The following is a 15336-nucleotide window of genomic DNA, read 5'->3' as shown; positions in this document are numbered from 1 at the left end:
AAGTGCCCAGCCTTTTTGATTGATCCCCTGAGCTCGCATACGCGCTCAGGTTCAAAAACTCCATGTATCACATTGATAACGCCTTGAGGCGGGGCGTCAATTAGCATTCCGTTAGGGTGGTTATTATGGTCCTGGGGGGCTGGCTGTGTCCCTCCTTCAATGTACTTATCCAAGTGACCTGCTGCCACCAACTCCTCCAGGTGCTGTCTCAATGGTGTGCAATTCTCAGTTCGGTGCCCCTTTTCTTTGTGGAAGGTGCACCGTGATCTTTCGTTATAGTCCTTCTGCGCTTCCCCTAGTTTGGCTGGCCACTTGACGAAAGGCTCATCTCTTATTTCGCTCAGAATCCGATATATCGGTTTTTTGAACACCGTGGTTATAGCAGTGCGGATTCTCAACCATCTTTTATCCGGGTCTTCTCCGTTATCTCGTCTGCCATGTCCGTTTCTGTTACTTCGATCTACTGCATTAACCTTTGCTGAGGTTTTCTTTTCTGGTACTGCGGTCGCACCAGATTTTGCTTTGGCACGTGCGCCATCCTCTTCTACCCTGATGTGCTGATGCACTCTTTCTATCAGGGCTTCCATGGTGAGGGGTGGCGTCATGGTGATCGAGTCCCTTAGTCTGTTCCCGACTGGAAGGCCTCTTTTATACTGTGCAATAGCGAGATTGGTGGGGCAGTCCCCAATCTGATTGAATGTCTCCCAGTAGCGACTGTTGTAGGATCTTAGGGTCTCTTTATCGCCCATGTCGATGGAGAGTAGCTGGTCGATCTCCACCGGGGTTTTAGTGTTTGTTCGGAACCTTGTTACGAATGCCTCTGCCAATTGTGCCCAAGAGGCTATGCTGCCCTCTGGAAGTTTCTCGAACCAAGTCAAGCCCAGGTCGCCAAGGCTTGACGGGAAGAGTATACACATTAAGGCCTCATTTCGCCTGTACACAGCCATGACCTGGCGAAAGTGGCTCAAGTGTGAGTAGGGATCCGTCTTTCCTTCATATGTAGTGAATTTCGGCTGAAGGAAGCCTGATGGTAGGGGCGCGTTTTCAATCGCCGGAACAAACGGTGAAGTCTGCAGCCTTGCTAATGCTTTGTCCGTTGGTTCGTAGACAGGGCGTGGTATTGGCATTCCAACCTTGACGCTTCCATGCGTCCGAGGAGCCAACCGTTGTAAGGAAGAAATTCTGTGTGGATCCCTTGCCCTGGCATCCTCCTTGCATCGTGCCTTTTCTTCGAGCACGGTTCGTAAGTTGGATGTTCTGGGTAGCTCCGTTTGTCTAGATCCAGTTTGGTGTGAATGTGAGGGCCAATATGTGCTTCCTTCAGTGTATGACCTTACAGATCTCGTCCTCTCAGACCTGGAGTGACGAGTTCTGGAAGACCAGGATTGAGTATCGCCTGTCCTGAGGCTTCTGCTCTCTCCTTGCGAGGGTGTGGTATTCCTACTACGATTTTCTGAGTGGCGAGGGGGCGTCTTGTTTTTGTACCCCTCTCTTGTCGCCACTTCTTTTTTCTTCATCTGGCGTTTCAAGGCCTCCATGTCCGCCGCCATCTTTCTTATTAATTCATCTTGTTCTTTTACGCGATCTTCCAGAGCTTGAGGGTCAATCCTCCGCCTTTGTCTGTCAGGACTTTGAGAATGAGATTGACGGGGGCTGTGAGTCCGTCTTCCCCTAGTATCTCTCCTGGGGTTATGTCGCTGGGACTCCAAGTCCGCCATGGGAGGGACAGAAGGTAATCCTTCGCGCCTTGCGCTCCCATCTGGAGTTAGCCCGTCGACGGCGGATTGCAGCAATTCTTCAATGTGTGCCATTGTTTGAAAAGAGGAGAAGCTTAATCAAGAGGTTTTGTTCTGTCTGTTATTCCCACAGACGGCGCCAATTGTACGGGAAAGAAATAAACCTTCTCGTATAATCTTGTTGACCAAGTCTACGCTCCTCCGTACGACGTCGCCTTATCACCTGAAAACACAAACGTGAGCTAGCCGGCGGGTGTGTGCCGGAAACCTCTCCAATGCTTAAGTCAGCAAACTTGACAAATAGACAAAACTCTGTGAATTTAGAAAGCAAAGTTATGTGTTACCTCTCCCAAGGTGATGTTTGTGAGCTTTTATAGGTTTCGCGTGGCATAATCCCAGTAGGACTTCTACTCCTCCATGTAGAGTCCTCCTAGGGTTCATACTCCGGTAGGATAATACTTATCCTTTAACACCCCCCCACTGCTTAAACCAAGTGGGATGATTTTTACTATGGCCGAACTACCATATGACCGAAATAAAACTTGGCTATGCTGAGCCACAGAGTAGGCCGAACTATCATTAGTTCGGTTCTTTCTTTTCTACTCCCTATCTCGGTTCTTTCATGTACAAACCATGGTATGTTTAGACCGAGCCACCGAGTAGCAAGGTTTTGACCGTTCTAACCACAATACGTCATGACCAGACTAACTCTGAGGCCGGCCTAACTCCAAGTCGCTTCCGGACCGGAGTAACTTTACAATTCTTGGGCCGGAGTAACTTTATCTCTCTTGGGCCGGAGTAACTTTTCGGCCTTTTTACCCAGTCCTTCGTACTTTGGGCCATAAAGTCCATCTCATAGCTCGGCCCAATTTTCACCAAAATTACCCTCTCAAAAACAATTAGAAAAAAAAAAAAAAAGACAATATGAATGACAATCAAAGAATGATGCCAAGTAGGAGAGAGAAACTTTTAAAATTATGAGAATTTAATAATAGTCATTTAGAATTTTCACAGTTGCTTATATAGATAGATAGATAAATATAGCAATATATATATATATATATATATATATTTTATTTAGCGTGGTCATTCAAATATCTTATTACTATCTTATTTTTAAACATAAGTTGTTAATTTTTTACTTTTATAACCGTGTTCTTGGATAGTAATAAAATTAATTTTAAAATAATTATTTAAAATATTTTTATTTGTAAAATGATGGTATATTACTTTATGTTTGAACAAATTATGAATAATATTATATTTTATAATCATGTAATGAATAATGACAATGTTATAAAAAAATTGTGATTTTAAATCGAAACAAACAATATAGTATTGATTCGATCTGATTTAATATTATTATAAGCAATACAAAAGAGTCATGTATGTCTTATGATAAATTATATAATATATAAATAATAGTGATACCACAATATCATATATATATATATATATATGGTATCATTAATCAGTAGTAAAATAAGTTGATAAAAAAAAAATCAATAGTAAAATAACACATGGAGAGTTAATTCTACTTGTCAAATATAATTAATAATTCAATAATTTTGCATTTTCGTAATGGGGTTAACTATGTTTACATGTAAATGATGATATGATATTACTATTGCATTGAATTTTTTTTGCATAATGTTCATACATAATAATATGCCTTATTATAGTTTCTTCATTTTTAATCAAAACAACTAGCATTATTTTCATAATTAGAAAAATGCCATTAACAAATCATTTTAAATATTATTTCTATACAATTTTTTTTATTTGTTGATTATTTTCCTTAAAAAAATAAAATAAAAAAAAACTTACAAAATTAAGGGGGGCGCGTGCCCCCTTTTGCCCGGTCATAAATCTGTTATATAGGGGGTGTTTGGGAACCAAAAGTTGAGGTTAAAATAGCCTCAAATACAAAAAAAAACCAAATAGCCTACTAAACTAATAATTTATATTTATTAAAAAAAAAAAAACAAAAACCAATGCACTGGCAGCCAGCAGTGGGTAGGCCCAGCCTAGTTCCACAGGTTGAAAAGACACTTTTGCCCCTATAGAGTAATTTTGGGAAAAGTAAAGTTAGGGACAAATTTGTCATTTCAACCTTAAACGTCATTTCAAACACATTTTTCAATACAACAACTCAAATAAAAATTTATCCTATCTTCCCAAATACAAAAATTAAAATATTCTATTAAAATAGTCAAAAACCTCTAAAATAGTCATTTCCCAAATACGCACATAGTATCAACCTCATAAATTTTATAATTGTACAATAACATTTAAAAAAAAAACACAAATAAAGAAGAGAAAAACCTGTTGTGAGAAATTGTGGAGTGAGAGGGAGAGAAAAGAAACCCAAGAAAATAATGGAGATAATAAAAGAAAAATCATTCTTACGGAATGTGAGTTTTTAAGAGTTAATATAAGATGACGAAGAGTATGATGATAATGACAGGCAAAAGAAAAAAAAAGAAAAAAAAAAAAGAAAAGAGGTTAATCTACCAACAAATTCTTACAAGAGAAGTAGATTTTTTTTTTAACACCAATTATTTAATCTTTATCCATAAGTCATGAGATCAAAACAATTAGAAAAAAAAAAGAAGAAAAAAGACAACATGAATGACAATAAAGAATGTTGCCAAGTAGGAGAGGGAAACTTTTAAAATTATGAGAACTTAATAATAGTTATTTAGGGGTTGTTTGGGGTGTTCTAAATAAGTGTACTTTTTATCTTTTTGAACTAAAAAATTAAGGAGAAAAATATGAATGTTTGGGTTAACTTTTTGACTTTTTATAGAAAAATGTGTATTAAAAAATTGTAAAAATTGATTTGTAGGAAAAAATTTGAATTGGGAGTTTTGTAGCCGTAATTGTTGACTTTTGGTGAATGGTGTTAACTTTTTAACTTTTTGAATAACTTTTTGACTTTTTAATTTTTTCTCAATATCCCAAACTTGGCCTTAGAATTTTCACAGTTGCTTATATGGATAGATAGATAAATATAGTAATATATATATATATATATATTTTATTTAACGTGGTCATTCAAATATCTTATTATTATCTTATTTTTATACATAAATTGTTAATTTTTTACTTTTATAACCGTGTTCTTGGATAGTAATAAAATTAATTTTAAAATAATTATTTAAAATATTGTTATTTGTAAAATGATGGTATATTACTTAATGTTTGAACAAATTATGAATAATATTATATTTTATAATCATGTAATGAATAGTGACAATGTTATAAAAAAATTGTGATTTTAAATTGAAACAAACAATATAGTATTGATTCGATCTGATTTGATTATAAAATGTTCATAATCTGATTTAATTTTAAATTTTAAATTTTCTAAAATCATCAATAATAATTTGATTTTAATTTTAACTAATTCTTAAATCCAACCAAATTAAACCCTACTCGGCCCCATTCATTGCTGTAATAATTGACCAAAAGCAAAAGTAAAAGCAAAGCCAAGCAAAAGCAAAGCAGGATCTGCCTTTGTCCGATGGATAGAGATACAATAATGTGTTTGAACCATGCAAAGAACCTCGGCTTAGGTTTTTTTTTTTTTTTTTTTTTTCAAATCTTATAGGGCTGAATGTAATTTATTATAATATTTAGAATTTATTTTTTATTTTATTTTATAATATATTTATATAACGAAAATCATATCGTATATAATTCACTATGTTCCAAATATAATAAGACTCATCATAAATACCACATAAAAATATGTAAAATGTGTATAGTAGTTGTTAATGTTAATATGTATATATATTGGGAGCTGATATTCTTACTTCACTTTACTCCAAATATATTTGATTCTTTGCTCTAAATATATTAATATCTTTAGAATTTTGATTTTTTCGGAGAATATATTTTGTGTGAAATAAAGAACAAAGAATGAAGTACATTTGAAACAAAATAAAGTGAAAATAACAGCTCCTTATATATATAATGTACTAAAGTATATTAAAAAAAAAGTAAAAATATATAAAATATATATTAAGATCATAAATATTTGAACACTGATTTTTATCAATAGCGTGTTATTAATAAAATTTATTTTTTATTTTTTCAAGGGGTAGCTAGCTCGAGTGATAATGGCCCTTTTACCAAACACTGTCTAGTTTTGGAGTCTCACCTATCCTTCCCTAAATTATATTGGCGGCTTAGTCACAGATTATTTTAGTCTCAATTATACAAAAAACAGCCTTTTAGCCCTTAAAACTCATTAATTGAAATATATATATATATATATATAGGGCGCATCCTACACTGTCAATGTGATAGTGTACACTATCAATGTGATAGTGTAGGCACAAAGAGTGACAGTTCAATCATTTCAAAGAGTAAATGACAATTTTGTCGCTTCAAATTTATTTTGAAAAAAGTGAGGTTAGGGACAAATTTGTCATTTCAGTCTCAAACATCATTTCAAACACATTTTTTAATACATAATCCAAATAAAAATCCATCTAATTTTCAAAACACAAAAAATTAAAATAACTTACTAAAATAGCCAAAAAATCAAAAAATTTAAAAAATAGCCATTTCCCAAACACCTATATTATATCTTTGTATTGTAAATAATATATATACCATTCTCAAAAAAAGAAATAAATAAACTAATTAAAAATTAAAATGTCACAAAGCAAATTGCTTAAGAATAAAGTTATACGTACTAATTGGTACATTAATTAGTGTATTAATAAATTATGGGTATAATTTTATTCAGTTTGTTTAATTTGAGTTTTCTAAATTTACTTTTTAGAAAATTAAAACTTTTTTTTTTGCTTTCAATGAATTTTTTAATATTCTAAGTAATTTTTTTTAAAAATTTTTAAATACATCTAACATAAATACACTTAAACAATATAATATTGATGATTTTTTTAAAAACAAATTCACTAAATATCAAAAATATAAAAAATCAAAAATTCAGTATATTTTTTGTATTATTGTGTATTTATTGATTTTTTAAAATATTCTTTTCACAAATCTTTAGAGTAAAAAAATGGTTTAAAATTTTAAAAATATTCACTAAAAATAAAAAAATATAAAAAATTAAAAATTAAATTTAAAAAATTGAAACCGAACATAATAATTAGTTTTGAATCTTTAAAATTTGTGTAATAATGGGATCCATAATCATAAAATTAGAATGTTAAAATATATATTGATACATTAAGGTAACGTTTGGTAACGTTTACATTTTTTGTTTTTGTTTATAAAAATTTTATAAAATGATTTTTTTGCTTGCTTTTTGAAAAAACATAAATTACAAACGCGCTTGGTTTGAACAAAATATTTGAAAAATTTTAAAAACATAAACTAAAAAATAAGTTTGTTCATGCCTAAAATATTTATATTTATTTTTTTATTGTTTATGATAATGAGATCATACACATTATAATGAAGAAAAAAAAATTATTTTGAGAAAAAAATGAATTGAAAAAAGATTTGTTAGTCAAATTTTTTAAATTTCTGTTTAAAAATTAAAAAAAAACTCATTTTTTTAGTTTACATTTTTTCTCAAATTTATAAATTCAAACATCCATTTATAAATCAAAAAAATTATCAAATAAATTTTTATGACAATTTTTAAAATTTTTATAAATATAAATTAAAAACGAAATATCGATATATACACGTAAGCATTATTAACTTCAGAAAGGACAGAGTGAACAGACCAAAACACAAGCAGTCAATGAAAAATTAATTTTAGATGTAAGAGCATCAGATGGTGGAGGTATAGTACTGGTCTTAAAATTATTGCTCGCTCCTCCTCAAACTATCCTCCAAAAAAAAAAAAACAAAAAAACTCTCCTCCAAAGCCTTAAGGCCCGTTTGTTTTGGGAGGTGGAATAGAGGGGATTGATAGTGAGGGGATTAATAGTGAGGGTATTATTAATGAGGGGATTAGTAGTGAGGGGATTGATAGTGAGGGGATTAGTAGTGATGAATTGTTAAATTATTTTTATATAAAATAATAAAACAAATAAAAAAATATAAAAAATTAAAAATTATATTTTAAAAAAAATTTCCCATATATAAAAAATAAAAAAATTTCTAATCCCCTCACTGGTATTAGTAATACCAAGGGACTAATAATCCCAAGACCTTCTTCCAAAACAAACAAGACTATTACTAATACCTTGGTATTAGCAATCCCAATACCCTCTCTTTCACCCTAAACAAACGGGGCCTAATGGTCTTGTTTGTCTTTGGTGAAAAGCTTTTCTCTTCACCGTCGACTGAGAGTTGTTAAGGCTGTGCATGTTTCATTTCTAAGACACTCTGGAAAGTTTTTAAGATTTTTCTTCACTTCCACTTCCACATCAATTCTATTATTTTTTTCTCTGTTTAAATCTCAACTATAACTTTACTTTCTGTCTTCAGTTTTATTATAAATCTCTGTGTTCCACTGTTGCATACCAGAAAAAAAAAAAAAAAAAAAAATCCCTGTATTCTCTTTTGATTTTAGGAAACTTTGTAATCTTCTCCTCTGCAACTCTATTTTATTTACTCTGTGTTGAACAATTACCAAAAATTCCCTGTAATCTCATTTCACTTTACTTCAAAAAAAAAAAACTTTAGATCCGCTGTTGTGGTTCATATCTTCATATCACTTTCCTTTCACTTTCCTTTCATATCTTCACTTTCGTATCTTCATTTCACTTTCCTTTCATATCTTCATATCACTTTCCTTTCAGATTCTCATTTCACTTTCTTTTCATATCTTCATATCTTCTTTTGGTTCTAGAAATCTTTGTAATTTCTTCCTCTGCCTCTCTATTTTCACTCAGTTGGCTACTGGTTTGAAACAGAGAGAGAGGTACACAACTGAAATAGAAGTGAGAAATGGCTACTGGTTTTGTCGGTTTTGTTGGCCCGATTGTAGGCAAGATTGGAGAATTTCTAATGGCTCCAGTTGGCCGTCATTTCGGTTATCTATTTTCCTATAAAACCGAGGTCAAGAATCTGAAAGAAGAAGTCGAGAAGTTGGATGAGAAAAGAGGTGCAATGCAGCTATCAGTTGATGAAGCAGAAAGAAATGTAAAAGTTATTGGACCTGATGTTAAGGGGTGGCTGGAAAGGGTTGATAAATGCAGCAAAGAGGCCAGAGAAATTCTAAAAGATGAAGTTGAAGCAAACAAAGGGTGTCTATATGGGTGGTGTCCAAACCTGAAGTTACTTTACTCGCTCGGTAGGAAAGCAACCAACAAGGCAAAAGAGGTGGCTAAGTTGCACGAAGAGAGGAAACTGACGGAAGTGGCCTACAATGAGCCTCCACCACGGATAGAATCTACATCCACTGAAGGTATTAAGGTTTTTGAATCTAGAAGATTGATTACGAACAATGTCATGGAGGCACTGAAGGATGATAGATTCCACATGATTGCAATATGTGGGATGGGAGGTGTGAAGAAGATGATAGATTTGAAAGATATTTTCATTATAATTGAATCTCAACACTTACACAGTATTTATAACAGAACCTGTATACACTCTTAACAAAATATACACATGCCTTCTAACAAATTAACAAACTAGTCTAACTAATTAACTAACTGTACAGCTGGACAAACAGATACTAACTAACTAACTGTACAGCTGGACGAACATATACATGACACTTCTCAGTAGCCTCTGTTGGATGAGTCTCTGTATGATCTGTTGATTTAGAACTACTGCTGCAGCTGCTTATGGACTCTGTTATAGACTCTGTGATCAACTCCTTATTATGCCCCTGCAAACTGATGAGCGAAGGGAAGACCATGAGTTTGGATTGCAAATAGTGAAATCTGGAAGGAGAGAGAGGCTTAGTGAGAATGTCAGTGATTTGATCTGAGGAAGGGATGTATTGAAGATGAATCAACCGCTGAGCCACCTTCTCCCGAATGAAATGATAATCGACCTCGATATGCTTTGTCCAAGCATGAAAAACAGGGTTCGAAGCAAGAGAGATGGCAGAGAGGTTATCACACCAGACAATAGGAATAGACAAAGGAACATGCATATCAGCAAGAAGCATTTTAAGCCACGATACTTCAGCTGTGGCCTGAGCTAAAGAGCAATACTCAGCCTCAGTGGAAGAGCGAGCAACTGTAGGTTGTTTCTTGGCAGCCCAAGAAATAAGATTGGGACCAAGAAACACACAATACCCAGAAACAGACCGACGATTAGAGGAATCACCAGCCCAGTCAGCATCGGAGAAAACTTGAAGATCAAAAGACCTAGGAGTAAAGCATAAGCCATGAGAAAGTGTGCCTTTAAGATACCTAAGAAGCCTCTTAACAGCACAAAAGTGACCATTAGTTGGAGCATGCATAAATTGACAGGCATGATTAACAGAAATAGCAAGATCAGGTCGAGTAATGGTTAAGTATTGCAAAGCACCAACCAAACTCCTGTAAAGAGAAGGATTAGAAAAGGGAAGAGAAGAAGCAACAGTAGTAGAAGTTTTCAGAGACATGGGAGAGGAATAAGGTTTGCAGTCAAGCATGCCGGCTTTAGTAAGAATATCAGTAGCATATTTAGGTTGAGAAAGAAATAACCCAGAAGAAGTATGAGTAACCTGGATGCCAAGAAAGTAGGAAATAGGACCAAGATCTTTGAGAGCAAACACAGAATTAAGTTGAGAAATCAAAGAGGAAATATGAGAAGAATTAGTACCTGTGATCAAAATGTCATCAACATAAACTAAAAGAAAAGTAAGAGAAGTGGAAGTATGTTGAATGAACAAAGAAGTATCAGAGGCACTATTATGAAAACCAAGAGAAAGAAGATGAGAAGAGAAAGTAGTATACCAAGCGCGAGGCGCCTGTTTGAGTCCATAAAGGGCTTTATTAAGCTTGCAAATATAGGAAGGATGAATAGGATCTTCAAACCCAGGAGGTTGAGTCATATAGACATCCTCAGATAAATGGCCATGAAGAAAGGCATTGGACACATCCAATTGACGAATAGGCCACTGAAAATGAAGAGCAAGACACAACAAAATACGAAGAGTGGGCTGTTTGGCCACGAGACTAAATGTATCATGAAAATCAACACCTTCCTCTTGAAGGTAACCTTTGGCGACAAGACGAGCCTTAAAGCGAGCAATGGAACCATCAGCATGCTTTTTAATACGAAAGACCCATTTGCAGCCAATAACATGCTGAGAAGAAGGAGGAGGAACCAAATTCCAGGTATGCTGCCCCTGCAAAGCAGAGAACTCCTCTGTCATAATATGAAACCAGTCTTTGGAAAGAAGAGCAGCTTGATAAGAAGGAGGTTCGGTTATATCAGCAGAACAGGTAGTAGAAACAAGAGCAGGTAAGGAAGACTTAGAGCGGGTAAGCATAAGATGTGTATTGGAAGTAGAAGGAAGAGAAGGAAGATGAATAGAAATTGAAGAGATAGGAATTGGAGAAGGAGAAGGAGGAGATAAAGGAGCTGCAGAGGGAGATGAATCTGGTTGATGATCGGTAGGTGCTGCAGAGGGAGATGAATCTATAGAAGAAGAGGAAAGATGAGGGATAGAGGAAGAGCAAAAGAAAGAAGTCAAGTGAGACATAGTAGGAGGAGAAGAAGGAGAAGATGGAGTAGCAACCAAAGGAAAAAGAGTCTCGTCAAAGACAACATGCCGAGAAAGATAAATCTTGTTAGTAACAGGATCAAGGCATCGATAGCCTTTCACGGAAGGATGATAACCTAAGAAAATACAAGGAAGAGATTTAGGCTGAAATTTGTGAACACTGTAGGGCTTGAGCCAAGGATAGCATTGACAGCCAAATGCTTTGAGAAAATGATAATCAGGTGGAGTATGAAAGAGAATTTCATAAGGACTAAGAGGAAAAGCCCGATTGCCAGGAAGTCTATTAATAAGATAGGTGGCTGTGGCAACCGCATCAAACCAGTATTGAAGAGACAAACCAGACTGTTGAAGCAAGGCAATAGTAGTATCCACTATATGTCGATGCTTCCTCTCAGCAACACCATTTTGAGAGGGAGTGTGAGGGCAACTAGTTTGATGTAAGATGCCATGAGTTTGAAAGAAATGAAACAATTTATTAGAGGAAAACTCACCACCACCATCACTACTTTGAAGAGAAGTAGTAAACTGCCTTTCAACAACTGCTTTAAACACAAGAATTTTATCATAGACTTCACTTTTATAATGCAGTGGATATAGCCAGGTAAAACCACTAAAATCATCCACAAACAAAACATAGTACTTAAATGGAGAAGAAACATGAGTAAATGGACCCCATACATCACTATGAACTAATGATAGGGGCTTATTAACAGTGGAATTAGAAAGAGAAAAAGGCAAACGATGACTCTTAGCAATACAACAGTCTTTACCCAAAGAAGAAGGAAATTGTGCAGCAACGAGAGACAAGTCTTTAGCAATAGGTGCAAACTTGGCAGCAGAGGGATGCCCTAGCCTTTGATGCCATGTTTGAGGAGAAACAGACTGAGTGATGTGAGCATGTGGTGAAAATCTGGAAGGAACCTGATAAAGACCATTCAGATAATAGCCTTGACATAGGATGGCTTTCGAAACTTTGTCTTGAACAACAAAGGAATCACTGTCAAACAGCACACTACAATGATTATCTTTGGTTAATTGATGAACAGAAACAAGATTAGAAGATATGTGAGGAACATGAAGTAGATTGGTTAATTGAAATTGAAAAGAATGAGTAGGAAGGATACCAGTCCCAGAATTATGAATTGGAAGAGTACTACCATTACCAACAACAACCTGATCAGTGCCATGATAAGGTTGATGGAGATGAAGATGATCAAGATCATTGGTGATATGTGTGGTAGCAGCCGAATCAAGATACTAGGGACTAGGTGAAGATGCCTGAGTGACTGCAGAGTAAGCAGGATAAGGAGTAGGAAGAATACCAGCAACAGATGAAGAACCAGACATGGACGGCTGATAGGTAGGATTCATAACAGCAAATGAATAACCAGATAGTGATGGCTGATAGGCAGGATTCATTCGATTGCGACATTCCAAAGCTGTATGATTACCTTTTCCACAAATCTGACAAAAAATATGAAATCTGCCTCCTCTGCGACCTCTATTTCTAGAAAATTTGCCACCACCTCTAAAACCAGAGCTATAAGAACGGCCTCGATAATTGGATTGATAACCACGATTACCAGATTCAGAACCAAATGTAGTCGGAGAAGTATAACTCTGAGAAGAAGAAATTGATTCCTTTGTGGTTGCAAAAGCAATAGTTGAACCAATGGAAGAAGATGAATGAGATTGCTGTTCAATATGAATTGCTTTAGAACTCAGTAATGAAGATAATTCTTCAAGAGTAATCCTAGCTGATCGAGTTCTAATTGAAGTTTTAAAGGAATTATATTCATCAGGCAAACCATTCAAAATCATAAGAACTAGATCCTCATCATCAAGAGGATGAGAAGCTAAAGCAAATTGATCTGAAATTTCTTTAAACTGATGCAGATAAGCCTCTATGGATTGTGACTTCTTTTTGATTTCTTGAAGCTTGTTCTTAAGCTGATGAACATGAGACCTTGACAGAGCAGTAAATCGTCTCTCAAGAGCAAGCCATACCTCTGCACTTTGTTTCAAATGCAGAACAGATGAAAAAATAGGAGGACAAAGCGTTGATGTTAAACAACTGAGGAGATGTGCATCGATAATCTTCCACTGACGAAAATCAGGATTCTCAATTGACTTGTTACTTGAATCAAGAATTGAGGCTAAAGGACATGGAACTGATCCATCAATGTAACCAAGTAACTCTGTTGCTTGAAACAGATTCTGAATCTGATTGTTCCAAATGATATAGTTGGATGAATCAAGCTTTGCATTGACTAATGAGTTCAGATTTGTGATGAGCAAGGTAAGATTTGGTGGAAGAGATGATGATGATGAAGAGACCACCATGATTGCTCGTTGGAGCTTATAGCTGCTCTGATACCATGAAGAAGATGATAGATTTGAAAGATATTTTCATTATAATTGAATCTCAACACTTGCATAGTATTTATAACAGAACCTGTATACACTCTTAACAAAATATACATGTGCCTTCTAACAAACCAACAAACTAGTCTAACTAATTAACTAACTGTACAGCTGGACAAACAAATACTAACTAACTAACTGTACAGCTGGACGAATAGATACATGACACTTCTCAGTAGCCTTTGTTGGATGAGTCTCAGTATGATCTGTTGATTTAGAACTACTGCTGCAGCTGCTTATGGACTTTGTTATAGACTCTGTGATCAACTCCTTATTATGGTAAGACAACAATGGTGAAAGAAGTTGCCAAAAGAGCAAATAAAGAGGAATTGTTCGATGAGGTTGTGATGGCTGTAGTGTCCCAAATTCCTGATAAAGGGAAGATTCAAGGTGAAATTGGTGATAATTTGGGTTTGAAATTTGAGCAGGAGACTGAACGTGGAAGAGCAGATCGACTATGTGAAAGACTAAAAGGCACCAAGAGAATCCTTGTCATATTGGACGATGTTTGGAAGCGCCTCGAACTGAATGACATAGGAATTCCATTTAGAGATGTTCATAGTGGTTACAAAATTTTGCTGACTTCTAGATTTGATAATGTATGCAACTCTATGAATGCTCAAAAGAAATTTACAGTTGAAGTTTTAACTAAAGAAGAAGCTTGGAGTCTCTTTGAGGAGATGGCTGGAATTTCCAAGGACACAAGTCACACAAGAACTGATTTGTATAGCACACAGAAGAAAGTTGCGGATGAATGTGAATGTTTGCCGATTGCTATAGTTACAGTTGCGAGAGCACTCAAAGATAAAGATGAGCATTCATGGAATTTAGCCCTTCTACAGTTCCGCAAGTCCATGGTAAAAAACTTCAGCAAAGTAGAAGAAAATGTATTTAGATCTCTGGAGTTGAGTTACGACTTCTTAGGAGGTAGAGAAATTAAGGAATGCTTTTTGCTCTGCTCCTTATATGCTGAAGATTTTAATATTCCAATTGAAGATATCGTTAGATATGGTGTTGGGATAGAGTTGTTTGAGAACATTGATAGCGTTAAAGAAGCAAGAGACAGAGTACATGCCTTTGTCGATGACTTAAAAAAAGGCTATCTCTTGATAGATGGTGAACTAGAAGGTTATGTTAAAATGCATGATGTAGTTCGTGATGTTGCTATATCAATAGCATCTAGGGAGGAGCATTCATTTATGGTAAGATGTGACGAAGCATTGAAAGAATGGCTAGAGAAAGAACGACACAAAAATTACGCTATAATTTCATTGCGATTCACTAGTATGAGCAAGCTGCCTGATAATCTAGAATTTCCAAAACTCCATATTTTACGACTAGAGGACAATTATGCATCAAATCTACCAAATCTCCCAGATGGTTTCTACGGAGGGATGAGGAACTCAAAGCTTTAAGCATGTTGAATGTGTACATAGAAGGATCACTGCCGACATCCCTGCGATGGTTGACCAACCTCCGAAGCTTGTCACTATACAAATGTGAACTGATCAATGATGTATCTGTAATAGGAGCATTAGAGAATCTAGAAATTTTGAGTTTCGAAGGCAC

At 35.0% G+C, this 15336-nt stretch overlaps 2 protein-coding genes across 2 annotated transcripts; both read left to right on the top strand.

Moving 5' to 3' along the window:
* The first annotated feature begins 8621 nt into the window (after window positions 1-8621).
* LOC145800451 (putative disease resistance protein At1g51480) lies at window positions 8622-9275 on the top strand. Its single transcript, XM_082890130.1, has one exon. The coding sequence runs from the start codon at window positions 8622-8624 to the stop codon at window positions 9273-9275; it is 654 nt and encodes a 217-aa protein (XP_082746256.1).
* Window positions 9276-14447: 5172 nt separating this feature from the next.
* Window positions 14448-15182, top strand: LOC145800450 (disease resistance protein At4g27190-like). Its single transcript, XM_082890129.1, has one exon. The coding sequence runs from the start codon at window positions 14448-14450 to the stop codon at window positions 15180-15182; it is 735 nt and encodes a 244-aa protein (XP_082746255.1).
* The last annotated feature ends 154 nt before the right edge of the window (window positions 15183-15336 follow it).

The sequence above is a fragment of the Camellia sinensis genome, chromosome 10 (genome assembly GCF_055761805.1).
Source record: "Camellia sinensis isolate YWXY chromosome 10, ASM5576180v1, whole genome shotgun sequence".
In the NCBI taxonomy this organism is placed as follows: Eukaryota; Viridiplantae; Streptophyta; class Magnoliopsida; order Ericales; family Theaceae; genus Camellia; species Camellia sinensis.
The sequence above is the reverse complement of the archived record's forward strand: the minus strand, read 5'-3'. Positions and strand labels throughout refer to the sequence as shown.